The sequence below is a fragment of the Guillardia theta genome, assembly GCF_000315625.1.
Source record: "Guillardia theta CCMP2712 unplaced genomic scaffold GUITHscaffold_8, whole genome shotgun sequence".
NCBI lineage: Eukaryota > Cryptophyceae > Pyrenomonadales > Geminigeraceae > Guillardia > Guillardia theta.
Genome location: NW_005434666.1, coordinates 528557 through 555068, shown reverse-complemented (window position 1 = coordinate 555068; position 26512 = coordinate 528557). Strand labels below are relative to the sequence as shown.

General features: G+C 51.0%; 10 protein-coding genes across 10 annotated transcripts; 5 read left to right on the top strand and 5 right to left on the bottom strand.

Annotated features, from left to right (window-relative positions):
* Window positions 1-30: 30 nt before the first annotated feature.
* On the bottom strand, window positions 31-1293 carry GUITHDRAFT_101734 (hypothetical protein; the record flags this gene model as incomplete). Its single annotated transcript, XM_005839490.1, has 11 exons — window positions 31-116; window positions 163-253; window positions 302-364; window positions 411-465; window positions 525-619; window positions 665-721; window positions 773-842; window positions 893-949; window positions 998-1047; window positions 1091-1149; window positions 1191-1293. 11 exons carry the CDS (start codon window positions 1291-1293, stop codon window positions 31-33), a joined length of 786 nt encoding a protein of 261 aa, XP_005839547.1.
* Window positions 1294-2845: 1552 nt separating this feature from the next.
* On the top strand, window positions 2846-4021 carry GUITHDRAFT_101733 (hypothetical protein; the record flags this gene model as incomplete). Its single annotated transcript, XM_005839489.1, has 1 exon — window positions 2846-4021. One exon carries the CDS (start codon window positions 2846-2848, stop codon window positions 4019-4021), a length of 1176 nt encoding a protein of 391 aa, XP_005839546.1.
* A 593-nt stretch (window positions 4022-4614) lies between these two features.
* Window positions 4615-5989, top strand: GUITHDRAFT_101732 (hypothetical protein; the record flags this gene model as incomplete). Its single annotated transcript, XM_005839488.1, has 10 exons — window positions 4615-4710; window positions 4759-4854; window positions 4908-4996; window positions 5078-5144; window positions 5198-5251; window positions 5301-5375; window positions 5429-5515; window positions 5660-5760; window positions 5816-5874; window positions 5928-5989. 10 exons carry the CDS (start codon window positions 4615-4617, stop codon window positions 5987-5989), a joined length of 786 nt encoding a protein of 261 aa, XP_005839545.1.
* A 2064-nt stretch (window positions 5990-8053) lies between these two features.
* Window positions 8054-8394, top strand: GUITHDRAFT_48153 (hypothetical protein; the record flags this gene model as incomplete). The annotated part of the gene is made up of 2 exons (XM_005839487.1): window positions 8054-8211; window positions 8328-8394. Coding segments are annotated over 2 exons (225 nt in total), but the record flags the coding sequence as incomplete, so codon positions are not given.
* Window positions 8395-9334: 940 nt separating this feature from the next.
* Window positions 9335-10506, bottom strand: GUITHDRAFT_150585 (hypothetical protein). The gene is made up of 5 exons (XM_005839486.1): window positions 10170-10506; window positions 9964-10111; window positions 9810-9910; window positions 9584-9670; window positions 9335-9538 (listed from the first exon to the last, which is right to left on the bottom strand). Exons 1-5 carry the CDS (start codon window positions 10464-10466, stop codon window positions 9374-9376), a joined length of 798 nt encoding a protein of 265 aa, XP_005839543.1. The 5' UTR covers window positions 10467-10506; the 3' UTR covers window positions 9335-9373.
* Window positions 10507-12977: 2471 nt separating this feature from the next.
* Window positions 12978-15135, top strand: GUITHDRAFT_65167 (hypothetical protein; the record flags this gene model as incomplete). The annotated part of the gene is made up of 13 exons (XM_005839485.1): window positions 12978-13058; window positions 13105-13229; window positions 13278-13344; window positions 13698-13730; window positions 13796-13868; window positions 13924-13984; window positions 14138-14201; window positions 14260-14322; window positions 14446-14508; window positions 14677-14795; window positions 14858-14935; window positions 14972-15026; window positions 15070-15135. 13 exons carry the CDS (start codon window positions 12978-12980, stop codon window positions 15133-15135), a joined length of 948 nt encoding a protein of 315 aa, XP_005839542.1.
* A 54-nt stretch (window positions 15136-15189) lies between these two features.
* GUITHDRAFT_101728 (hypothetical protein) lies at window positions 15190-16622 on the bottom strand (the record flags this gene model as incomplete). The annotated part of the gene is made up of 8 exons (XM_005839484.1): window positions 15190-15268; window positions 15362-15416; window positions 15462-15495; window positions 15585-16055; window positions 16105-16257; window positions 16306-16347; window positions 16406-16433; window positions 16471-16622. The coding sequence occupies 8 exons, from the start codon at window positions 16620-16622 to the stop codon at window positions 15190-15192; spliced, it is 1014 nt and encodes a 337-aa protein (XP_005839541.1).
* Window positions 16623-20526: 3904 nt separating this feature from the next.
* GUITHDRAFT_150584 (hypothetical protein) lies at window positions 20527-21019 on the bottom strand. The gene is made up of 2 exons (XM_005839483.1): window positions 20876-21019; window positions 20527-20827 (listed from the first exon to the last, which is right to left on the bottom strand). The coding sequence occupies exons 1-2, from the start codon at window positions 20882-20884 to the stop codon at window positions 20654-20656; spliced, it is 183 nt and encodes a 60-aa protein (XP_005839540.1). The 5' UTR covers window positions 20885-21019; the 3' UTR covers window positions 20527-20653.
* A 2933-nt stretch (window positions 21020-23952) lies between these two features.
* On the bottom strand, window positions 23953-24654 carry GUITHDRAFT_133627 (hypothetical protein; the record flags this gene model as incomplete). The annotated part of the gene is made up of 1 exon (XM_005839482.1): window positions 23953-24654. One exon carries the CDS (start codon window positions 24652-24654, stop codon window positions 23953-23955), a length of 702 nt encoding a protein of 233 aa, XP_005839539.1.
* A 671-nt stretch (window positions 24655-25325) lies between these two features.
* Window positions 25326-26396, top strand: GUITHDRAFT_133626 (hypothetical protein; the record flags this gene model as incomplete). The annotated part of the gene is made up of 4 exons (XM_005839481.1): window positions 25326-25598; window positions 25834-26022; window positions 26080-26307; window positions 26385-26396. 4 exons carry the CDS (start codon window positions 25326-25328, stop codon window positions 26394-26396), a joined length of 702 nt encoding a protein of 233 aa, XP_005839538.1.
* Window positions 26397-26512: the final 116 nt, after the last annotated feature.

Genomic DNA, 26512 nt, shown 5'->3' with positions numbered 1-26512 from the left:
ACCATAGATTAAAAGGACAATCGAATCAATTTATCTCATTCCCTCTGACTGTGAGAGAATAAATGTCAAGGGCTCGCGAACCCTCCTCCTCCATGCGTTTTCATTGTGGCGAGCGCCTTGAGATTCAGTGAGCAGCTCCTTCCCAAGCTCCTGCTGCCATACCTGGAAATTTGATGTACTTGAGTCGGCCGGAAGCTCTCGTCAACCCTCGGCTTTCCAAGGCAAAGAGCATGGCGTCTATGCTCGGTTGCAGCTGCAGACCAGGTAAGCTCAAGTCCGACGGCAGGCACTCCAGCTAGACCTGAGTGTCAAGCCACCAGTAACCTGCTCGTTGAAGCCCATCTCTTGGATCGAAGAACGGAACCTTGAGATTAGCCCGTGAGTTGGTTTCGAGGACATCACAGGGAAACCTCCTTCTCCTTCGTGGAGCCACCGTTGTCAATGTAAATTTTCATCTTTTCGTACCTGCATGGTAAACCAATGAACCCATCGCAACGGTAATGCAAGTCATGAAATCCCCTTACTTGTTCGAAGCGAACCCTTCAAAGTCAAACAACACTGAAGCAATCGTGTTTGTCTGAAAGGCAGGAGATATGCAACATGCCCCTCCGAAAACGTCCTGGCACTTGTCGTCATATAGGAAACCTGAAGCAAATAATCTCACTGGTCGCTGGTATGCTGCAAGAAACGAGATGGATGCCCCCATGCTGCTCCCCATCGCCTGTGTTGTACGGTAAGTGCGCTGGCGCCAATCTTGCATGACTACACTTACAAAGGTGGATTCAGGTCTCTTCGAGGTTCTGAATCGATCATCCACGTATGGTTTCAGTGTATCACACATCCTGAACCAAGGCTTTCAGACTCAATGTCTGCACCACCGCCTTGACCTTACCAGTTCACATAAGCATTTCCAAGCATGCTGTCAGCGTACTCAATGAACCGCAAACCACTGAGCCTTCCCGTCAACGATAGCTGTCACCAAGAAGCGATCACTCACCCGGCGTTCTCTATGAGCACGAAGATTGTTGGAACAATCACCCCTTCATCCTATGTCCTCGCCATTAGTTCACGCCACAGTGGTGCTGCGAACCTGGAGAATGGAAGCAGCTCTTCCCAGCTGCCAGTCTGCCTGCAGCCAGCTTGTGTTCTCTATAATGATGTCAGAGCGGCACGTAGACGTCATTGCTCACTGTCCATCTTGTTTTGCCCGTCCTGACAATACACGACGGGGAAACTTTCATCGCCTGATTCGTATCCGTCTGGGGTCCATACCCACACTCTCCTCTTGGCCATGCCAAGAGCAAACGGAACCCCCTCCAGAAGGCGGAGGTTACCCCTCCCCACACCGACCGGTGTAGAGCCACGTGAATCAGCTCGTTCAAGGGCGCAAGTCCATCCTCGACGACATGGATGCTGGTTGGCGAGAGAGGATGTAGGGAGGAACAGCCCTGGTCGATGAAGAGGAGATAAGGAGGACGGAGGAGGAAGAGCGAACGGAGAGGCTGATGGGATCGAACCCAGAAGGCAGAGCAAGCATAAAAGAGTGGTGGTTTGAGTGAGGCCTCCTCCAACATCCTGAAGAGTTCCTCGTCCCATCCGTTTCTTTTCTCCCTCTTTCCCTCCCTCCTCCATGCTTGCTCTTTTCCAGACATCGAACCCCCCCGCCATGCCCCCACGATCCCGGAAACTGCGACACCACGACGATGGTAGACCACAAGTATCCGGGAAAGTATCCATTGCTGCTAAACCGGAGAAGTATCCGGGAGTTTCCGAGGACCCCAGAAAGCACGATTGGGGCGATGAAAAGTTGGCCAATTCGTAGAATCTATTCATAATACTCTACTCGTCAACTTGCATTGGAATACAGCATCTCTCAAAGGAGGCTGCTTTTCCCATCCATGATGCGTGGCGGCAGCGGGATGCTGCTAGTGTTCTAGTCTGTTTCCTCCTCCTCCTCCTCTTCTGTCTCCTCTCTCTCCTCCTTCCCTCTTCTCGAAATGTCATGGAGGCGTCATCCACATCAACACTCTACCGAGACTGAACGCTTGCCCGTCTCTCTTGCTTCATTCCTTGTTCTTGTGCTGCTGTCTCCCTGCCCTCCTTGAATTGGATCCTCGCAGCGATGTTTTACTTCATCATTCATGCCAAAAAGCCAAAAAAAGAAAAAAGAACAAAGAAAGAAAAGTGGATTTCTTGTCGAGTGCCGCGGTAGTCATAGAGCTGAACTCATCTTGTAATTGTCTGAAACTTGCAGCAATCTCTCTCCCGTTCCAATGTTCTTGAGACATCACCAACACTGAAATGAATTCCATGATGTATGCATCTGATCACGTAAGTGTAGCTTGAAAGAAGATGGATCTTCAATGTGTCTCCTTATGTGAATTTTGTCGTCTTTCACATCCACTGGTGGTTCTGAAGTGATATGTCGAGTACTTGGTTTGGTACCTTCCGTTGTTGGGAATTCAGATGAATTTAGTTCATCGCTAAGTGTTCTATATGAAATGGACTTGTCTCATCGCTAAGTGTTATGTGTGAAGCTCAACTTAAGACTGGAACAGTTGGAGCTAAGACTGCTCTGTCGATTTTATTCCAACAAACAAACGACCTTGACGTCTTTCCTTGCAGGTTGAAATGGAATTGGTTGATGGAGATTGCTCGATTTCGAACATGGTCAAGTAGCCGCGTTGTGAATGACTCAGCCTTGACTCTTGGTGACTAACTGACGAAGATGGATGCCTCATGCCACCGCAAGCTTACAATCATCTTCTTGACTGCAATCCTAGCTAACCTTGGTGCGACGAAACCATGCCTTCGTGCCATCTCCGCGCGTTACCGTCACGACGTAATGACTTCAATCCGCCTGCGAGGAGGGAGCCAGCCCGCACAGGCGCATGCACTTTGGGTTTCCTGTCAGGATCCTTCAAGCGGAAGAACGTACTTCTATGAGATGAACAGCCGGCTGACCAGCTGGGTGCTGCCTCCAGGAGCAGTGCTGTACGGAAAGCTGGGCAGCAACGGTCAGCTAGAAATTGCGCAGCATTCCTCCAGCGAAACTCCCGTACAGACAGCCGCATCCAGGGAGGAGACTGCTGTACCTGTGAAGGCTCAGGACGCAACGATGAATACACAGAGTGGGCCATCTGAGCAAGCAAAGGCCCCAAGTGCACCCATCCCCGGGAATCAACCGGTGCCATCACAAGAGGCAACTGCTATCAGTACAGCGGAATCGAAGAATGATCCCGGAGCTTCCCAGGAAGGGCTGCAGAGGGATGGTTTGCTGCACTCCACCAATCAGCCAGCGCCAACGCAAGCACCCCAGCACATCGCATCGCAGCATGAAGTTTCAATCGTGACACCCACCGCTCAACCCGTCGCTCAGCCCTCTCTTGTACAAACCCCGGTGCAGCAGCGAGAGGAACAGAAGCATGCTGCATTTACCTCCCAGCAGCCGGCGGCAGCCCAGCAGGTGCCGCAGGGAGCCACACAAGGAGCGCATTACGCTCAAGGTGCCAACAGCGGCACGTGGAAGGAGACGATCGATCCTGTGAGTGGTCGCAAGTACTACTACAATACGATCACTCGAGCTACCTCGTGGCATCTTCCGGTGGACAACCAGCTTGCACTGAACAGCGCAGGAGCGACTCGAAATTCAACATTCAACCTGTCGAATCTTGCCAGGAGGTTCGAGGACAATCTCGTTAATGCCACACGAAGCGTAGAAGGACTGTGGTCCAGAATCGGGGGCCTCACCAAAGTCTTTGCTTCCTCGAAGAAGCCTGCGGACAAGCCGACCGATTGGTACTTCGATGAGGAAAAGCAGACCTGGCTCAAGAAGAATGGCACTACATCCGTCAACTCCGAGGCATCCGAGCCGAACAGACAGGTCCGACCCTTGCGACTTCTGCTCTTGCCGCTCTTGCTCTTTACTGATGTGACTTCATCTGGGGGATCAGGCTGCAGCGCAGCAAGGGACAATGCAGGCACCCTCGTCACAAGCTGCATCCCCACATGCTCCTACTGATGCACAGATGGATCAACGAGAGGTAAATCGCTCCGCTGCCTCCTCCCCCTGGTGATACTTGTCAGATCAACAACTCAGCGTACGGTCCATGGCAGCAACACTTTGCTGAAGATGGTTACCCGTATTGGTGAGTGAGGAGGATGAAAGTGTTGGCGGGGATGAGATTGGTAGTTGTTATGGCGGAAGAGAAGGTGGTGATGTTGGTGATGATGCGCATGATGATGGGAGATGGCGGCCATGGTGGAGGAGTAGGAGTCAGGATCACAATCGAGTACAGTGACGGGGGGCTGCAGGTGGAACTCGCAAACAGGAGAGTCACAATGGTATCCTCCCACCATCGAGCAGCTCAGACCTTATATCTTGGCCACTAGATAGAGTAGCTTACAGTAAACATCTCCTTGCGTCCTCCCACCAGGCTCGTAGCTATCCGCCAAGTTCCTTGGTAGAGGGCGTCACCCACCCACCCACCCCTTCTCCACAACAAAATGTGCAGAAAGTAGGGGAGGAACAGGAATTGGAAATCGCAAGGAGATTCATCATTCAGTCATTGAAGGTGAAGGGAGCGGAGGAGGGAAAGTGGGCGGAGGGGAAGAATGAAGAAAGGTTTCATGGAGTCCTCTCGTCGCAAGCCTCTCTACGACGACTCAAGCAGCTCATCAGACACGTCTGGACGCACCATGAAGCTCGGCGTGAGAAAGCGAACATGCCCTTTAGCTTCGCTCAATCGTGTCGCTCAGGTTGCATACAATGTCTACGACGGCGAGGAGCTCCTTCTTGACAGCATCAGATCCATCAAGAGCAACGTGGACTACATCTGCGTCGTCTACCAGACGGTAACAAGGCTGATGCGTCCCTCCTCCGTCTCTTAGCATGAGGTTGTGAGAAGGTCTCCAACTTCGGCAACTCAGCGCATCCTGATCTCGAGAAACGACTTCAGTTCCTGGTAGACAATGGATACGTCGATGAGCTGTACAGGTAAAAGTGTAACCACTCTCCTGATTGATGTAGTTTGACGTGACCATTGCGCCCTCTTTCGCTCCACTGCCGTCCTTGAAGATACGAGGCCAAGGTTTTCAGCAACGACGAGAAAGAGGCTTTGTGCTCTCCCGTCTCCAACGAGCTGGTAGCGCGAGCAGCAGCTGAGATGGTCTTGTGGTTCGATTGATCTGCTTTCAGGGCGGGCCGCCGAGCATGGTCTCGAATCAGTTCTTCAACGAGCTCACCAAGAGGGTGAAGGCTGTGCATCGGGGCTGCCATGGCTAATCCTCCTCCGCTGCAGGAGCTCGGGAGGCAGATGTGCGCGGCGAAGGACTGCACGCATTTCATGTCCATGGATACGGATGAGTTCTATCGGGTCAGCTCCCCGAGGTTGAGAGCGAGTTCCCTGTTCTCAAGGGAGAGCGGCAGGAAGACGAGCTTGCGTACGCCAAGAAGAAAATCCTTGAAGATGACTTGGACGGCACATCATGCAAGATGAGGTTTTACTTCAAAGAGGTGCTCGTCGCTCCTCTCTGGCATCCATATCTCCTCACAACTTACCTCCAGCCTTCGTATGAACTGCTTCCCTTCGACGAGTATAATCAGGCAAGCCGGCGCTCTTGTCCGGGCGTGTTGGTTCGGTTGGTGATGTTTGTTCAGGTGCCGCTGATCTACAAGATCAAACCCGGATCCCCTCTCCTGCTAGCCCATCCCTATCCTTGTATCGTTGATCCGACGCGAAGGATGGCTAACTGCCAGCGGTGAAAGAGCGGGAGGGGCAGCAAGAGGGAGGGCCCTGTGACGGCGGGCTTGCAGGTTTTATCAGTTCTCGAGGGAGGAGATCGAGATGCATCACTTCAGCTTTGTGCGGGCGGGTGTGTGAAGCTCCTTGTGCGAGCCGCAGGCAAGCACCTGAGATGCTTTCCAGACATGTCCTCCAAGATGAAGAATGTGTCGAACCGAGACAATCACGACGGAGCATTGCAGTAACACTTGCTTTCGCCTCTCCCCCCCTCCCTATCCCTCCCTATCCCTCCCTATCCCTCCCTCTCTGATTTGCCTGGTTGTGCCTCAGGTTCCTCCGCGATTTCCAGGTCTGGACACCTGATGTTGGTGTGATCCATCCTCATCCCTGGGGAAGAAAAGTTTTCAAGGTCCTCCTGCTTTGCTCTGATGATGAGGGAGCTTCAGTCCTCACGTATCTTTCTCACTCAGTTCGTGTCACGGGTGCCCAACCGGTTCAACGTTGATCTTTCCTGGATCGACTGTCTCTAATCGGATTGGTGTACTCAAGTTCCTTTTTTGAAATAGCCTCGGCGGCGCAGCCTCGGCCGGGCGCCAGCGAAACTTGAAACGCTGAACTCGGTGACTTAATGCAAACATCTTCTTGTAACATGTACGCCGTAGAAGCTGATGGATCGCCGAATGCAAACCGTGCCCGGCCACTGTCGGAAGGCTCCTAGCGCCGAGCCTGAGGCTTCACTGTCAGTTAACACGCCGGACTATCCCTTCACTTGAAACCAAGACCGTTGAACCCTTAAGTGTTGCAAGTTGCAAGGCGGCACTGCGGCCTGCCGCAAGCCTCTCCAAGTCGGGCCGGGCTCAGCTGCAGTCGCATGAAGTCCCGGGCGGAACGCGGCCCGGCCGGGCCGCCCGGCATGAGCCCGCCACTCAGCCGGGCGCCGGGCCCGGTCCGATCCCGGACCTCCCCACCCCTTCTGACCACCCCTGCAGCAACTGATATCGGATGGGGTGGCCCAAACAGACCCTGGCAGGGAGTGGAGGTACCGTCTCTGTGGGGTGTGTTGGCTGGGAATAGGTAGGGTTCTTGTTTGAAGAGGAATCGATATTGAAGGCTCCAAAGGTGACCATTTTTCTATTAAATCCTCTAATAAAAATAGGTAATGTTCTTTGATCAAGGAAATAAGTTGGATCAGGCTGAGGTGCGAGAGAAAGACGGGTAGGGTGGGGGTGGGGTCGTCGCTCGTGATCCGTTACGGATGGAAAACGGGCGACAGCGGATCTGACAGAGGAAATGGCGCGAGAAAGGGGAAGGGCAGCGAAGGGCAGCAAAGGAGGGCTTGCAGGGTGAAGATGAACGAAGGATGTATTGAAGGATAGAGTGACGATGCTCATGGTACGTCACTTGGGATTGTAGGATGAGATTTTGACGGGAGAGAAGGTATGCAGGGACTCGTTTTTGGAGTTCAACGATTTACAGTGAAGGATGTTTGAGGAAAGGATTTTTGAGAGCTGAGGAAAAATATTGAAGGAGAAATATCATTTTGGTGATAGTTTATGTTGAAAAGGTTTTCAGAATGCATGGGTGATTGGCATAGGCGGGCGGTAAATTGGACGAGGCGGCCTTATTGAAACAGCCTGCTCCAGGATGCCTTGGTTTGCTATGCACGAGGGGTTGCTTAGAAGGTTCGTGGAATAATTCAGTTGGATTAATCGCTAGTGTTGAGGGCCATTGTGTATCTTTGGATCTACACACTTGTAGAGAATGAAACCTTCCTTGCCACACGAGGGCGGACGAAAATTCGACATGGAGATAACAATCGCAGTCGGGTGTGGAGAGGGAGCATGCTTGAAATTCGGCAGTAGACAGTGGTGAGATGGAGGTTATCATCTACATCGAATTTACTAGAACAAATCAGACAGAAGATTTACAGAAGAGCTACTATTTCAATAGAAATGCTCTGTGGGTTCAAAGCAAATTCCAACAGTCTTCATGCTAACACTTAACTACGAATATGTTCATTGTATTCAGTTCAACTCCTGTGTTTGATTCAGATGCCTGTCAACTTTATTATTACCCCCTTCCAAACAAACGACTATTGAGCCTTTGATATTGATAATTTTTTTTGGTACTCCAGGTCACTTGAACAGTTTTGAACCAACACTTGCCGGCGAGCCATATTTCCCTTGTGGGAGAGAAGAAAATAGGGAAGGATGTCTCAGGGTATGACAAAGAGCTCAAAAATCCTGCAATATGTCAATTACAGGTGATTTTACTCACATCATTCTATGTGTAGAAAACATGTAGGTTGATTTAAATTTTTCAGGATGCGAGTTACCATTGAAGATGGCAGACAGCTTGTTGGAAAGTTCATGGCTTTTGACAAGCACATGAATATTGTGTTGGGAGATTGCGATGAATTCAGGAGGCTCAGCGTGAAAGGTGGCAAGGGAGAAGAGAGAGAAGAGAAGTAATATGCAGTCCTTCTATTGACTATTTCTCCTGTCTCAAACATCCTTTCCAAACTTATTCGTCAAATCCTTCTATCTGTTGCCTTGGAATTAGATGCTAACTGTGACGTGGCAGACGTTCTTTGGGACTCGTAATCTTGCGAGGAGAGAGCGTGGTTTCCCTCACTGTAGAAAGCAAACCTCCTTCGGAAGACAAGAAGAACAGATTAGCTGCTGGCGTAATCATTCAAGCACGTGTATCCCCTCTGCTCATATGTTTGTTTAGGTCGGACTGGGCCCAGGAGTTGCAGCCCCTGGTGGGCGAGGTCTTCCAATGGCTCCTGTTGGACAGGCACCTGCAGGTATTCGGAAGGGGATCACCTGCTTTGTTTGACAATTTCCTTCCTTCAAGGGCTGGCTGGACCCGCACGAGGAGTTGGTGGACCTGGAATGATGCAGATGGCACCTCAGGTGCTTCTACTGCTACTTTCTGAGTGACGATGACTTCATCTTTGTTTCTTTGTTGTTTGTTGGTTTCAGGGACGTGGAATTTCTGCTCCTCCCCAGGTGGTCGATGTACTGCTTGAGGATGTCCGCGTGTGCTGATGGTGTGATGACAGATGGGAAGAGGGTATCCCCCTGGTATGCCTCCTCCTCCTGGCGGTATGCCTCCCGGTATGCCACCTGGAATGCCTCCTGGAATGCCTCCTGGCCGCGGAGGTCCTCCCCCTCCCGGCATGCCTCCTCCTCCGGGTATGCCTCCTCCCGGCATGCCCCCAGGGCGTGGAATGCCTCCTCCTGGCTTCCCGGTGACTCACCGATATGAGCGGCGGGCTGCGATCTGACATGCACCAGGGTGTTCCTCCCGGCATGCCTCCTCCTCCGGGCATGATGGGACGTGGCATGCCGCCTCCCCCAGGAATGGGTGGACCCCCTCCTGGCATGCCTCCTGGCCGGGGCGCTCCTCCTCAGTAAAGATCAAGACTCGGAATTCAACATGCTCAAACCGTCGAAGCACGACATGTTTGTCGTGCTGCCTTGTAAAGATTTTCCACGACCTGTTCAATAAGTATGCCATGTGCGGGGATGACGTTGGCGCCTGCCTTCGTTCTCAAGTCTTGTGCTCGAGTGGATTTCACGAATGGAACTTTAAAGATTCAATGTGCCTCCATATTTACACGCTCACTGAAAGAGCCCGATGCGAGTCAGCTGCGGGTTCGCCGCAGCCTTCACATGCGTCAGGCTGTTACCGACATTCAACCCAGTCTGGTCCACCCCGAGCTGTGCAACGGGGTCATCCATGCTCAGCTCGCCTCCGTTGATTCCCTGGGCGTCAGATTCTTCTTTCTGTACAACAGCCATGAGGACCAGGAAGGGTAGAACGCAAACTACCTTGAGCATCTGCTGTTGCATCTGCTGCCTGAGCGACATCTGTTGGGGAGTCGCAGTGCCCAACGACTTGCGAAGCGTCTTCGACGCCTGCAAATATGATTAGGTGAGCAGTTCAACGCGACAGATAATAGACAACCCATCCATTAATGGAAACAAACGGGACAGGGGAAAGTGGACGGGGAGGGAAACCGTGGCAGAGCGCAATCAATCAAAACTCCTCGTCTACCTCATTAGCTGCCTGCCGCTGCAAGCTTCCCACATCTGCAGCCTGTCCATCGACGAGCATCGGGTTCTGTCCTGCAAGCGCGGTGTTCACTGGCAGAGTCCCTGTATCTCTCATCAACTACTTGAGCCTGCACGACCTGATCGAACTCCGTTACCTGGCTTCTGCACAGAGGCCTCCTGCAGCAAGGGTGCTGCATTGATCGGGCCGGTAGAAGTGACTGAGTTGGATGGGGCCAGGGCAGTCGCTGTATTTGCACTATTTGAGACAGAACCAGAAAGTGGTTGCTGTTGTTTTGCGAATCCCTGATTTGACAAATCAGAGAACAAGCAGAGTCTACAGATGAAAGCGATCGATGAGTACCTGCGAAATTTTTGCAGGCTGTTGTTTTAGAATTGCCACTTGCGCTGAGTGAGCAACCTGCTTGAGTTCAGCCACTCCTTGACCCGGCTTTGTTGGAGCATTCGAAGTTACTTGCAGCTTAGAGCTCGTTGTAAACAAGCCCTCTGGTCTATTGGGGGCAGTATCACGCTGAGACTCCATGCTTTCATGCTCTTGAGGGCGGAGCTGCTGCTGGCGCTGCTGGGACATATACGCCTGCTGCTGCTGCTGCTGTGGAGGCAAATACGCCTGCTGCGGCTGAAGCTGCTGCTGGGGCATCATATACGCCTCCTGCTGCTGCTGCTGCTGTGGAGGCAAATACGCCTGCTGCGGCTGAAGCTGCTGCTGGGGCATCATGTACGCCTGCTGCTGCTGCTGGGGAATCATATACGCTTGTTGCTGTGGTGGGTGCATGGGCATATACACTTGCCGCTGCTGGGTCTGCTGCTGCTGCTGAAGCTGCTGTGGAGGCATATACGCCTGCTGCTGCTGCTGAAGCTGCTGCTGCTGCTGAAGCTGCTGCTGCTGCTGAAGCTGCTGCTGCTGCTGAAGCTGCTGCTGCTGCTGAAGCTGCTGCTGCTGCTGCTGCTGCTGAAGCTGTGGAGGCATATACGCCTGCTGCTGCTGCTGAAGCTGCTGCTGCTGGGGCATGTAAGCCTGCTGCTGCTGCTGAAGCTGCTGCTGCTGAAGCTGCTGCTGCTGTGGAGGCAGATACGCCTGCTGCTGCTGGGGCATCATATACGCCTCCTGCTGCTGCTGGGGCATCATATACGCCTGCTGCTGCTGCTGGGGCATCATGTACGCCTGCTGCTGCTGGGGCACCATATTCGCCTGTTGCTGTGGTGGGGGCATGGGCATATACGCCTGTTGCTGCTGAGGCTGATGCTGCTGCTGCTGCTGCATATAACCCTGCTGTTGTTGTGGAGGCATATAAGCCTCCTGCTGCTGCTGAGGCTGCTGTTGTGGGGACATATACACCTGGTGCTGCTGCTGAAGCTGCTGCTGCTGCTGGGGCGTTATATAGGCCTGCTGCTGCTGTGAAGCTCTGTACTGATGAGGCGGGTTCTGGGGAATATACGCCTTCTGCTGCTGCTGCTGCTGCTGCAGAGGCTGCTGCTGAGGCGTGTACGCCTGCTGCTTCTGGGACTGCATTTGTTGTAGTTGGTGAACAGGTTGCTGCACCTTAACCGAATGCTGGGGAGCAGTCGAAGCTGCAGGCTGATCGCTGACAACGACCTTCTTCTTCGCCACTCCACTCTGTTGATGCACATTTTTGATCTGGGTTTTCGCCTCATTGATCGTCTTTGATGCAGCCAAATCTTCCTTATTTTTTGTTGCAGCAATCTTGTTTACTTTCTCCTCCTTGACATTGCCTTTCAACGAAGGTCCCTTTGGTTGGGTACGCGCTTCTTTGATGTCATGTACAGAAGCCATGGGTGCTAGCATAGCATGCTTCAGTCCCGAGTGCGCTGAAAGTGCACTTTTTTCTGATTTCTGCTGAGGTACATCTGAAGTCTTTGGAAGTAGGTGGCCGTTGACAACAGGCAAGGTATGAAGCTTGTTGCCCTTCCCTACCGTCTTAATGCCATGACCACTGTTTCTCACTGCGACTCCAGAAAGCAACAGATCCTCGGCGTTGGTGAGTGGAGGAACTGTAGTTGCTTCACTCTGGTTGGTAGAGAAGGTGACGGTAGTTCCAAATAGTAAACATATCAGCAAGAACGACGCAGACCATACGGCAAAATGCCTTTTTGTCCATCTTCCTCCATTTCGTTTCTCCTGCATGTGAAGGTGGATGGAGAGTTGTTCCTGATCCCGTTCTGCCCCAAAAGCATCATGACTGCGACTGGAATTTCCTTCTGTGCAATCCTCATCCGTCAAGGGAGGGCGTGCGGCTAATATTTCAGCTCCACGCTGAAGCAGCTGACTGCATGAAGGTCAACTTTGCATTGGTAGAGAGGATCACAAAACTTTGAGGAACACGCACAGCCAAGAACCAATCATGTTCAAAAACAAAGCGCGAAAGAAATATGAAGGCGATTCAAGGACGATATAGCAGGTGAGGATCAAGAGGTCAGTATGTCTCACTACAATGCATGATCAAGAGCACATAGACAAAGAGACAAGAAGACAAGAACAAGAACATGACAACAAGGCGACAAGAACAAGAACATGACAACAAGGCGACAAGAACAAGAACATGATAACAAGGAGACAGGAAGAAGGACCAGTAGCTGCAAGCAGGTAGACACTCACATCTCGGCTTCGTTCATCTTCCCCTCTCCCGCCATCGTCCCAAATTAGCACCGATGGTACCCCACCCCTCCTTTCAAAGCACCCCATGAATTAATATACCCCCTTGTTACTGAGCAATATATTATGAAAGGTACCGGTAGAGCAATGCAAATACCTACCCCGAGCGTTTCTGTAAATGAGAAACGTCCGCCTCAGAAGCAAAGCTCGCCGGGGCTCGGACGGAAGGCAGCGCCCGGCCACAACCTGGATACATAAGGGGATGGCAGGGCAGATGGCAGGGAGGGAAGGGGGCAGGAGGAAGAGGCTCTGTGCTGTCAGGACGAGTCGGGTAGCCTAGCAGCTGACTCGTTCTATCAGGACATGAGCACATCCATCTCGCCCCTGGCGCTTGTCCTGCTCGCATTGTCTTATGCTGAAGGCTTCCTCCCGACCGCCATCTCCCCTCAGCTGCGAGCTACAACGTCCTTCAAGTCGAGCATCCAGCGACCTGTTGGCGCGCGAGCGTCAAACGGCAGGGGGAAGCTCTCCCCTACCATGACGTTGCCTTCATCTGTAGCTGCCCCCACGGAGACGACAAAGCTGGAGGACAGGTACTGGGATTGGAACGGATACAAGGTGCCCCTGCACAGACTGTTTGTCGCCACCCTCACCTGCTCGTTAGATCCGATATCAGGCAGCGGGCGAGACTCAGAGTGACGCGCCATCTCTTGTCCTCATCCATGGATTCGGCGGCAATGCCGATCACTGGAGGAAGAACACGCCCGTGCTGGCGAACGCTGGGTTCCGGTGAGGACGCAGGGGGAGGAGCTGACTGAAAGGTTGATGGTGCCTCAGAGTCTTCGCTATCGACCTGATCGGCTACGGATACTCCGACAAGCCCGACCCCAAGTCAATGTCGGCGGTGAATGGAGAGCTGAAAAGAGACCTCTCCTCCTACGCACGCTTCGCTCCCGAGGTCGTAGCTCACTCAGCGCTCTTCTGTTTGTTCCGGCCCGTTCCTGCTCCCTCCCTCCCTCCTCCCGCCTCCCTCCCTCCCTCCCTCCCTCCCTCCTTCCCTCCCTCCCTCCCTCCCTCCTCCCTTCCTCCCTCCCTCCCTCCCACCTCCCTCCCTCCTCCCTTCTCTTCCCTCCTCCCTCCTTCCCATCCCATCGCATCGGATCATTGCCGAACTTGATCTTATCTGTCTCATAGGATGCCCTGCGTTACGGTCCTGTGGGAGAAACGCCCTTCACCGACATGGCTCATCCCATCCAGAGCGGATACAACTTCTACACGTGGGCGGACCAGGTTGAGGAGCAGAGGCTCCGGGCTGTGTGAAGGTGTCTACTGCTGAGAGGAAGTTGCCATCACAGGTCAGAGCTTTCATCGACGAGGTGGTCAAAGACAAGTCCTTCCTTATCTGCAACAGCATCGGGTCCTGCGTGGGTAAACGATCGGAAGGGAGGAGGAGAAGGAGGGGTCGAGACTGACGATCCTGCAGGGCTGCAAGCAGCTGTTGACTACCCGGAGAAGGTAGAGGGTGTCATGATCCTGGACCCAAGGTGATATGTTGCTTCCCGTCGGCCGAGCAGGAGGATGTGTTGGCACCCGTCTGGTTGTCTGTCCTGCCTGCGCCACTCGTTGTTGCCGCTCCTTCTCTTCCTCCTCTCCTGCCTGCTCTTTCGCGGCATCGTGACATGTTTGCGTGCTGGCAGTCTCAGGCTGCTGAACATCAAGAGGCAGAATCCGCTGAGTGCGCCGCTAGTGACTGCCTTCCAGGTCAGCAGGGGAGGGGAGGGGAAGAAGAGGAGGAAGGAACCTGACGGATCGTCTGTAGGCTCTCTTGAGAGAAACGCCAGTAGGAGAGGCTTTCTTCGGTGTCGTCGCAACCGAAAACACGGTGAGCGCCCAGCCGATCCTCCTCCCCTTGACGTCCTCCAGCTCCTCCTTCACTTCCTCTCCCTTTCTCTGTCCTTGGCATTTCAATCTCACGGTTGACGTCAACCGTGCGTCCTCTGTGCAGGTTAGGAACGTCCTCCGACAAGCGTATCATGACAGCTCAACAGTCACCGACGAGCTTGTTCAGGTTCATTCTCCTCCCTTCCATCGCCTCTGTTGCTAACCAGTCCTCTTCTCTCTCCCTCCCTCCTCTCTCCTCCTCTCTCCACCTCCTCTCTCCTCCTTCCTCCTCCTCCTCTCTCTTCCTCTATCCTCCTTCCTCCTCCTCCTCTCCTTTGGTGGGACCTCTCTGCAGGTCATCCTCAACCCCGGCAAGACTCCGAATGCTCCCCGCGTCTTCCTAGACTTCATCTCCTACAGCGCGGGACCACTCCCTGAAGAACTGCTCTGCGCGCTCTCCTCCGACGAATTCAAGTGCCTGTCTGCTCAGTCCTCCTCTTTCCTCACCGCGTGCTCAGGAAGGGAGAGCAGCCCAGGGTCCCCGTCTCGATCCTCTGGGGTACCAAGGACCCATGGGAGCCAGTGGAGCAGGGGAGGATCTTCCAGGCAGGCAGGTCAAATGCATGACATGCCCTGAGCTGATCGCAGAGGTTCGCGTGCGTGGAGGAATTCGTTGAGCTGCCGGGGACGGGACATTGTCCTCAGGTAAGGGAGGAGGGGAAGAGGGGCAGATGAGAGCGTGCTGCAGGATGAGGCGCCACAGCTGGTCAACCCCAGGGTGATCGACTTCGTGACGAGACACTGGAAGCAGTGACTTGTAACCAATATCTTATTCACACAAAAAACAAAAATCAAGACTCGCCGAGTTTCACTGGTCCTCACTCCTCCCTTGCTTCGACTGCTTCCTCCTTTCCATGTACGCGGTCGCCTCCGACACTTTGAGCAACCTGGAGCCTCACAGTCAAGAACGGAAAGCAACATAGTCCCGTCTAAGATCCCTCCCTCTTTCTCCACCCTCCTCCTGTTCTCTGGATTCTCACCTGAATCTCTCTGTCACGACGAACCTGTTCCTGCTGATCATGTATACTTCGAAGCCTGCCTTCTCGTTAGCGCTCGGCCTCTCATGTCCATTCCCTTCACCTGGAGGATCGATGCTTTGGTCCACGCGCACCACCTGTGCCGGGCACGTAAGCGATCACACAAGAAGCTTTCATGCCAGAAGACGAGGAGCAAGGGGACCAACGATGGGGGCAACTGGCGCACCTTTGCGGGAACTATTCCTCCATCCCTGTCAACGTAGAAACAATCGTCGTTGGCCTTCAACTCGCGCTTCACCTTGTCTGACGAGCGACGCGCCTTCTCTCCTGCGCTGGCCTCACTCTGTACGGATTTGAGCTCCTTCAGTTCGGGGCTGCTGGTCGAGGAGGCCGATGCCCTCCTTCCTACCTTGCTGGGCTCTGCATCGGGCGACAAGCTGGGCTTCAATGTCATGCTCTCTTCCCCTGAACTGCTCTGACGCTCCAGCGCTGCCGTTGGTGTGCCAGGACAAGAATCATGCGGAGTGGTGGGAGGAGACGCATTGAGATATTGAGCGCTGGAAGAGGACGGGAGGGACTTGAAGCCCAGGGACTTGAGCCGTTGAATCCTCAAGTTCGGTGGGTTGAGAGCAGCACTTCCGGTTGGAAGAGACAAGTCCTTGCCACCAGCCTCCTCCGCAACTGCTCGTTGGAGGTCCTGAGGGGACACGCTTCATCGCCAGCGCCTCCACCCGGGCCAGCCTCACCTGGACGGAGGGAAAGTTGCTGACGCTCTTGGACCTCACGAGTCTGCTCATGGAGGGGGTCCTCCTAAGTGAGCCCTCGCCGCGATCTGATCGGCCTGGCAAGGAATCATGCCGCTCCGCAAGCTCTTGTCTGGCGGGATCCAAAGTCTCTATCTGTACCCAAAGTCAACTGCTATCACGTGCTACAAGTATAACGAGGACCTTGGCAGACAGAGAATCAGTGGTACTCAGCCGGATGAAATCCTGACCGGCATCACATCAGGAACAAAGGTTTCCATTTGCGCAGACTGAGTTGAATCACCTCTGATTGATCGATGTTCATGTCTTTCCTAATTCCAATCACCGATTGGCTTCTTAAGACTTGACCTGGTGCAACATCCACTGATGCAGAGACGCTGGAAGACCTCTGTCTCGTCAGCGAGGCACTTTGTTGGTTCGGACTCTCCCAAGTGCTCTGGCCCGAGGTTTTGTTGTAGAAGTATGTCTTGCCTGTTGTCTTTGAGGTACGACGTTCCCATCCAAATGGTAATTCTTCGGTGCTCGGTCCAGCCATGGTTTGGTTCAACGATGTCTTGGCTGTTTTAGATGGCCATGCCGGTGCAAAGAGCGAAGAGGACGATTGATCGAGCGCAACTTAACGCTTCCACTGCAAAGAGAAGGTTACAAACATAAACTGTGAATTGCCTCCTGCTCCCTCAAGGTTTTGATTGAAATACTGCAGTCACTCATAGCCATCGAAGTTGTTGTTCCTTCCCCTTCGTCATCATTTCTCTCATGCACCTCTCTCATTTTTCTCCTAGAACTTGCAATAGAACTCAATTGGTCTTTCTCGCAAATTCCTTCCCTGTCACTAGTCTGCCTGTCGGTTAGTTTGACTGCCTCCCTGCCTACCTCCCTGCGGGGCTTCCAGCCTTCTATCCTCCAATCCTTCCTTTCTGCATATCTGCCTACCTGCTTGCCTGCCTGCCTGTATCCTCTCTACGTTCCTCTCCTCCTCTCTGCTCCTTGGGCCGCGCCATGCGTCAACCCATTTTTGGTCACCATCACCTCTGGTCAATTGTTCCGTTCATCTACCCCCCCCCTTTCCCTCTCCATCACCCCCTACTCCCCCGGTGTGTGGGGGGTACCCCTTTACATTTGATTCCCCGACAGTCCTTACTACCCACCCCCACCCTAATTACCTCTGTGAATCCAATAAAGTACCGGTACTTGTGTGCACTTCAGAGTGTACATTGGTCGTCCGATGTACTACCCCCCTACCCTACATTTGTCGGAATAAAAAACAAATCAAACCGACCCCCACCCTATAGACATAGTACCCTACCCTTGGTATTCAGTCCCTCGTCAACTTCTGACTTGGCATACGTACTCTCCAGCTCCCATCAGTATCTACCACCCCCATTTCAATTGGGATCATGGAGGGTACTTTTCGCAGCCCTGCCGTGGATCGGAGTTTTCATACGGTCGGCCCCACCCCACCCCTTCTATTCCCGGCAGTAATAAAGACATCTTTACTACTTCAAACTTCAATGGTCGCGCCCGCCTCGGTACCATTCCATTGGGTTCTCAACTGGATTTTATTCCGTCTCGGCGGGGTCTTTTTCTACCTGGATTTTTCTTAATGAATAGGTTTTGGATTTCAAAGTGAAAATTTTCCTTGAAATGTTTTACTTCTGTCAAACCACGCCATTTCAAATTGTGGGATCCTGCCAGCACCGTGCCATTTCTAGAATTTAAACGTTGTACAGAATGTACCAATGTTGTACACGGTGTCAGTTTGGGAGACTCACGTTCAAGCAGATCGCGCCCTGTGGGCACCATGTTGTGAGATAAATACATCATTGTGATGACAAGAACATCTTTTGATGCCAAATTTGACCAGATTTGAATGTATCATGTGGGAAAACGACTGCATTTCCTTTAAGCAGAGTGTTTTGAGGATGATGCATATCATGTTGCAATAAGAATTTTGTGGAAAGGAAATATTTGAATCTCAGTTCGTTGAGTTGCGTGTAAATGCAAATATGCTTTGAAGCATTGTGAGCATAGTTGTAACTGTGCATTGACTTGTAAGGTACGCATTCAAATTTGCATGCTCACGCTATCCAATAATTGTGTGACTTTCCTTGTCATACTTGCACTGAAACACCTCAATTCTGATGTTCCAAAGCCCTGATCAGCTGTTTTCACACTTTCAGAAGGGAAACATGAAAGGAATCGATGAGAGAGGCAACCTTCGAAGACATAAAGGAAATGCGATTCTCCTTATTGCGATGACGGCCTAGCTTCCTGTACCAGAATGCTTCGTCGGTTGTATATGAAACATATTTCAAGAGACTTGCTGGTGCTTTGCCATGATTGCGTTTTTTGAGGCTTCTCCCAACGCATTCCACAACAGTTTGAGTCTTGTGAAATGCTCTCAACAGCCAGTGGCATGGCGGTTCAACGGTTGTAACATGTCATTGGAGTTTGAGAGGCTGGGGGAGGAGAGATGAGGGGAGGGGGGAGGGGGGAAGGAGAGGGGATAGGAGGGGTTGGAAGGAAAAGCGAAGCCTGGGAATTATTGATATGCTGATCGCGAGAGACTGGGAGATGCCAGAGGAGAGACGGTTCACTCAAGACCACTAGCGAGGAAGGGAGGAGGGCTTGGAGGAGAGGCGAGGAAGGAGAAAGCTTCGGGTAGAGACGGTTTACTTGATACCACTAGCGAGGAAGGGATGCCTCAGAGCCTCCTGTGCAGTCATCCTCGTGCGGGCATCGATATCGAGGCAGCGGCGTTTGAGGAAGTCCCAGATCGCATGTTTCTCCACCACCAGCCAGCCCTTGCCTCCCCAGGGAGCTTGATAAGGTCAGGGCATAGCTGAGATGCCGTTCGAATGGTAGCATCCCCAGGCTTCCCGCCACCATATCACCCTCATCCTCATCCTCATCCTCATCCTCATCCTCATCCTCATCCTCATCCTCATCCTCATCCTCATGATACAACAACAACAACAACAACAACAATACCAACAACAACAATTTTACTTCAGCGTCGAGCTTGCATTCTTCGATGACATCTCTGATCTTATCTCTGTACTGACCCGTTCGTCCATGCTCTTGATGTGCATGCGCAAGCTGCAGTGCTCAGACCATACAGTCAGACCAGCGCACTTACTTACACAACGAGTGTACCAGTAGATCTCCATGACCGCCATGTTGTCATGTACAGACAAACAAACAAACAAACAGTACGGACAAACGAACAAACAATCAGAACGGACAAACGAACAAACGAACAGTACGGACAAACGAACAAACGAACAGTACGGACAAACGAACAAACAAACAGTACGGACAAACGAACGAACGAACAGTACGGACAAACGAACGAACGAACAGTACGGACAAACAAACAAACGAACAGTACGGACAAACAAACAAACGAACAGTACGGACAAACAAACAAACGAACAGTACGGACAAACAAACAAACGAACAGTACGGACAAACAAACAAACGAACAGTACGGACAAACAAACAAACATTCCCTTCAAATTTCAAAGTGTTAGCAAATATTTTGGATGTGTGAAATCAGATTGGTTACATTTTATAATCAGACGCAATGGGTCGGGCACGCATGTCGCGCCAACGATGATTGTTTCCTGGGGTTGCAACACGCATAAGCCCACAATCAGCTGCGTTGAGAGGCATCGAGACTAGAAGAAATGGAGATAATATGTCCTCCAATGAAAACATTGACTTTCAAGATGTGCCACCTTCCAGTTTACATAAACCCCTGATCTTGAAGATTCAAAGTTCCTTCCTATCTCAACTTCAGAGTTCGATTGAAGTTCGATGGACAAATAGCACCCTGGGCTTACGGGTTCTTTTAACTCCTGGTTGTTGAATCCGCTATCATGAAGATCACGGTGATCTATGCCAGGTTGTTCACAAGTGCGTTTCTGCTTGGCAACAAATAGCAACGCTTAGCAGATGTGATTGTTTACACATCCTCATTGTCATCCCTATTGTGATCAGTAGAGTTTCAATTATCTTTGGTGAAAATTCAAACCTTGTTGCCAACATGATTCATTTAGGATCCTGGCACCTCTGTTTCGATTTGCATGCAACATCATTCTATTTGTTTGCATCTCCTTCTTTTGAAAAGTGTATCTCAGAGTGTTATACGGTCTACTGTGACATCCTCCCGAAGTTCCTCCTGTCCTTTGCGTGCTTTGTGTTCTGTGAGCCGCTACTACCAGGACAGTGCTGCTTCAGAGCTGTTGTATACAAGGGACCACAGTAATCACCATCATGGTGAAGAATCTTTTATTTGTTGGCAAATAAACAAATAAACAATCTTCAGAAACTGTTGTTACGCAGATTCAAGTTTGCATGACTGATACAGCCTCTGCCTACTCTATATATCGCTTGATCCCTGGTATCACAGCCTAGATGTCAAACATGCAATACTATCTCGGAGTGTGCAAGACACTTTCCTGAAATTGCATGGTTGGAGCAATTGCGAGACAGGATTTGCAGAGAGAATAAGCATTTGCACGGGTTGTCATGAAACATGCTTCATCAACATCATCGGCAATGCCGCAGTAACACGATGATACGATTCACTGCCGTGATTATCAGCGTAGAAAGGAATCTCATATCGACACGTCTGAAGCAAGCATCTGATACAAACGATTATCTTCTTAAAACTCTGAATATCGCCAACCATATCATGTACCTGCCATTGTCCAATCAGCACATCTACAGTGTTCCCGATGCAACTCACTGGCCACATGGGTTTGTGCCACGAAGGATACCGTAGACCATGAGACAGAGAGAAACACAAGGTAGACACTATTTCGTATGATGTTTTTGCTTACCATCACAGTTTCAAAATACATGCTGAGATCGGCTGTTGCTATGCCATCTTCTGTCCATTCTGAAATTACACTTGAACATTTTGAATGAATCGTCATTGTGCAAGATTTTTAATTTTTTGCTCAGCTTTGACATCATCTTCGGCCTAAGCTAAGTGATCTAAGTGGTTTTAGTGCAATTTGAGGCAGCGTGGTAATGATAGAGATGTTGCATTGGCTTTATGTTGAGGAAGAGATGTTGAGTTCAAATCTCTTGCTACTTCTTGAATTTCACAGAAGAGACCAAGTCATCACAAATAGACAAGTAACCGTATCTTCGTTTCCTGCATATCAATGCATGGTTGGATTCGAAGTCTCACATTGTTCATTATCGTCCTTACGCGCGTCAATGGGACAATCTCACCATCTCTTGTTCGTCGAGGGAGGGGGGGGCTGGAGTGGAGACAAATGGGGGGACCCCCTACCCATCATTTTCCCATTTGAAATTCAGAGACTGGGGGGTAGAGGGTGAACCTTGGTCAAATTCGAACCGTAAAACTCGCAACGCTCGAGAGTGTGACCCACCCTACGCGACAAGGAGGTTTGGAGTGGAAATAATGGGGTCAAAGGCGTGGCGATTCAAACCCACATCGCGGCCACCCCCCTCGAGTATAAGACTCTAGCTCAGGTGGGTGCTGTTTGACCACGCGTTCGAATCCTACTACAGGCTAACGGCAATCGAAGAGATTGCTTTTCAGCGTCAATTCCACTACCAGAATGCCCAAGACTTTTATGATTCTCGCCCACTCCTGAATTCAGACTACCTACCCTGACTTCATCTCTTCTGAAACATACGGGTGGTGTAGAGGTGATAGTCGAGGGAGCTCTGCCAGCCCACGGGAATTGCTGACATTGACAGTACAAACTTAGTACGGAGGGGAAAAGGGGATCCTGATACAAAAATCCTTGAACCCGGTAAAACTCAATTATACCTCGGTACAAACAGGCTAGCCTGGTACAAACAAATCCAGTCGAGAACCCAATGGAATGTTCTCTTCATGGAGTCGGTCGCTGAGGCCATCCCCGGCGCCATGTCCGACCCGATCAGTCGGGCCGGCCGGCGAATGGCACTGAGTGAGGCCCGCCGGGGCGGGCCTGTTGGGCAGGTATATTATAATCTGAGCAATGATATAAGCCGCAGGTGGCACGGAGGGGTCAGGGTAAGGGGCCAATTGCCTGCAACAAGGGGGTGGAGACAGTCCGGGGTGAGATCACGTTCTACGGGGGTTCAAGTCACGGGGGTGGGTGTTCAGTAAGAAGAGAAGGGGGCACTGCAAGGCGGATATACGGGGGTGGGGTGGGGTGGGTGGGGTCACTAAATCAACCACTACAATGGTTGAAGAGGGGCGAGGGATGCAGGCGCGGTGAAGGAGCAGTGTGGCGAAGGAGAGAAACTTCAAGGGAAGCACACAGGCAGTTCAAGACACGAGTAGGAGTGCAACATCAACTAGACGGGAGACATACTGAAGCTCTTGCTCTCCTCGTGAACAAACAGTAGCGTACAAGAGGTTGGAAGGCAAGGAGGAGTTTCAACTCCGACCCCGCTTCTACAATGAGACGGATCAAGAGCTTGGAGTCCTTGAGAAGAGATGATTCGCCGGATAGATGCAAGCCCTCAGGATTAGGAATTTTGCGGAGAAACGTAAGTTGCCCTTTCGACATACCAAACCGTTCTGGGACAGAAGGGAGAAACAGCTGGAAGGAACTCAAGGCAGTCCGTTTTGCCTTTGACAAAGATGACGATTGTTGGATCAAGAATGAAATGTACATAAGGATTGCAAGACGACCATTTGCAGAAGGAAGTTTTCGATACTGCTATGAAATGCAAATTTTACATCCGGATGGTCGCGTGGAGGAAATGGTTACTACAATGCTTTCTGTTTTTGGTCCTAATCGTTTGTTCCAGGTGGCAAAGCGTTGCAAAAAGGACGTGGATCCATCTGTATATTTCAACTCAGTGATGAATCAGGTATCTGTGACTATATTGGATGAACCACATTGCTAACAAACGAAATCAGTTGCTTGCAAACGATTTTGCGCAAGATTTCAATGCCAAAGTTGGATCATCAAATATGAAATTCGTTCCTGTATATGTTTGCAAAATACTGGATGGTGACTCAAAGAACAAGTATTTTTGTATTGAGCCTAAGCTGAATGGACAGTATGTCAAACACAATGATAACAATGGCCATGTTGATACCTTCTGCCTTCTGCCGCAGGCGTTCAGCCATTTCACATACGAGAAATCGAATGGAAAAATGCTTGTTTGTGACATTCAGGGGTTCAACAATTCTTGACGGACCCGCAGATTCACTGTGTCTCGAGCCAAGAAGGTTTTTTTGGACGGGGAAACAGTGGGACGACCGGAATTGCCAAATTCTTCGAAACACATGTCTGCAACCAAATATGCAAGAATCTAGGTTTGAAGCATCCTCATGAGATTTGAAAAAACTCTGCGTCACAGTGGATCTGAGGATTATTTATCTTCTTTGGTTAGAAATCTCTTTTTTCTGGCTTGTTGATATTCAATACATGTATCAATTTCAATGTTCGAGGTAAGTGATGCAAGCCATGCAAGCCATGTGATCGCTTGGATATCTTGAAGAAGGAAGAGACTTCTCCTGGATTGAATGACATGTCATTTCGAGCAATGCTTGCATACATGTGAACCTCCAAGATTGTTTCTTCGCGAAACATCTCAAGGCACGAAATTGTCTGTAGAATTGATGTTCAATTCTTAGATTGGCACTCAGGCAAGCAAGCGCTATTAGAACAAGGTGGGGAGAGGGGAAGGAAACGGGAAAGGCGAATGAAAGGAATGGAAGAGGAGCCAAGGAAGTGGAGGGAAGTAAAGTCTCCACCTGAAAGTTTTTCGTGATGAAGATGTGATCAAGACAGCCACGAAAGTTGTCAGTTAAAGTTGTGAACTCCTTGACACGGCGGTCAGTCACTGCAACCGTTTGTAAAAAGAAGGTACCGGGGGAGGATCATACGCAGAGGTGAGCTCTAGGGGGCTGCTGAACACTTCTGTGGTGGTCTCTCCGCCACCTTGCACTTGCCCACTGACCTCGTCGTCGCTCACGACAGGTGTGTAAGTATGAGTGACCTTGCCGCTGATGAAGAGAGAGTAACAGTCTGAGCTCGGCATTGAGTTAAGATCACCACACACCACGCAGGATGCGCCGGCCGCGAAGTCTGAAATCCTACTGAGGTAAATCTGCGCTTGTTTGAGCTTGATATATTCCATCTCGGGGTTCCAGAACAAGTGCGTGTTCGCAACGCAGAATGCTGGAGAGGTGTCCTGCCCAGCATCGGGCTTTGGTTGGAGCATTGCCATGATACCAACTCCGCCCTTGAGGTTGTACTCGACCGAATCCTGCCTTATCAAGTTGAACTTCTCGGTCTTCCAGAGAATGGCTACTCCATCTTTCTTCCCAGACTTTTGTTTCCAGATCCCAAAGAAGCCATTCGACTGCATCTTTGCTAGGAGGAAATCATCCCAGCAATCACACTCCTGCAAGCACACGACGTCGGGAGCATACCGAAGGATCTCGTCCACAATCTTTGGTCCGCGGCGGTTCCACTTCAATTCTGCTTTTGGCTGAACGTTTGGAAAGAATTCAGATCTCGTGTAGCATTGAGCAAGCATGTTGAATGACATCACTGAGAATTTGTAAAGGGTGCTCAATGCGGCAAGCTTCAAGCCTGCTGGAGTTGGGACCATACTTCTGACAGGCAGCGGACCTAAGGGTAACATCTTCTTGCTATCAGGAGTGTGGAAGCAGAGGAGGAAGACGCTAGTCACTGACTGGGAAGCTTCCTTCTGACCTCGCTCTCGCACCCGATTCCCGCCCGGCCTGCAAGCTCCTGCTCTGTTCACTTGCGTTTCCTTCTTTTTTCCTTTTACAGAGGTTTTCTTTCATTGACTGTTCTTTTTAGTGCAACTCCGATCATTCCGGGAGTCCCACCCTACCCCACTTTTCCCATAGTCGGACCCCACCCTTTTTAGAATTGATCTCACGGAAGTTCAAAGGTCCTTGTTTCTCCCACTGCTAAGTCCATCACCTATCAATTTTCATATGTGTCATACTTATAAAATATTCGACCTCTCGCCATGAGTTTAATATACACCTCGACAGCCATGAACCTTCCTTTGACGTACCCCTCCTCATTTCACTTCTAGCCTCCCCTCACCCCCTCCCCCTCCCCAAGGTGCCTTTGTGCGACGTTCATCTACGTCCTGAGGTATCCATGGCTGACGTACTGCGGGAGGTCACATCGGCGATTCAATGGCTGCAGGCGGCGATCATGCCGCCCGACATGGCAGAAGTCAGTCGAAAAGGGAGGGGCGGAGCGATGCAGGAAGAACACGACAAAGAGGACGACAACGAGGAGGAGGAGAAGGAGGAGATGAATGACCCAGAAATAGGAGAGAGTAGAGAGAGGAGACTGAGCAACGAAGAATTTGACGTCGCGACAAGTCACAAAATTTTCAGTATCAACGAGAACGGGATACAAGTGTACCCAGTGCCAAGTGCAGATTGTGGCTACTCTCATGTTGAGATACAGTCAGGATTGCAGCAAGAAAGAAAGGTAAGAGACAATCCAACAATGCTGCTGCAATGCACTTTGTTTGCTATCTAGCCCTTTCTTTTGACGTGTAGTAGTCGTAGTCGCAGTCGCAGTCGTAGTCGTAGAAGCATTAGTCAAAAGTCACACTGTGAGTCAATCGTAGCAGCAGCCGCAGGAGCAGCAGCAGCAGCAGCTGACAGAGAAGAAAACGGATCTGCACTCGTGACGTTAAAATCTTTCATTAATCAAGTAGCAGGGCCAAGATGAGGGCGACACGAGAGCAAGAGAAAACATGAACAATCTTTTGGCAGAGGCTCGCAAGAAGTTCAGACTTTTCGAGGAGCTTCCCGATGAACTACTTGTGGATTGTATCTCAAGAATGAAAGTTCGGCATTTCATGCCAGGGGAGACAGTGATCAAGAGAGGCAGTCTGGGAACAACCATGGTGAGGCTCTGGAATTGTTGAAACCGAAAGCATCGCCATCTGTGACTCATCATGCAGTACTTCATCGATCAGGGAGAAGCAGTTGCACTTTCAGAACGCAAGGTTGTGAACAAGATGCAGAGTGGAGATTACATCGGAGAGATTGCTTTCCTAGTGACGTGCATGAATTTCCTCAAGGAGGAGTGGTGTTGCCATTCAGCTTCGAGGACAGTTGATGTCGAAGCTGTTACGCCCTGTAGAATGCTAGAGATCAGCGTGCGAGACTTCTTGAAAGTTTTTCAGTCTGTCAGTCTTCGGGACTTCAAATTTTTCAGGCAAGTTTGGTTGAGAGTTTGCTCGTTCCTTTACAAAGTTGTTTGCAGGATACTTTCTGAGTCTGCAGAGACATATTTACGTAATGAGTAATTTCCCACCTTGCCCTTGCCCTCCTTGAAAATAAAGTTCCTTGTTTCCTTCCTCAAGCTCGCAACGCTTTCGCTACATGCACGTG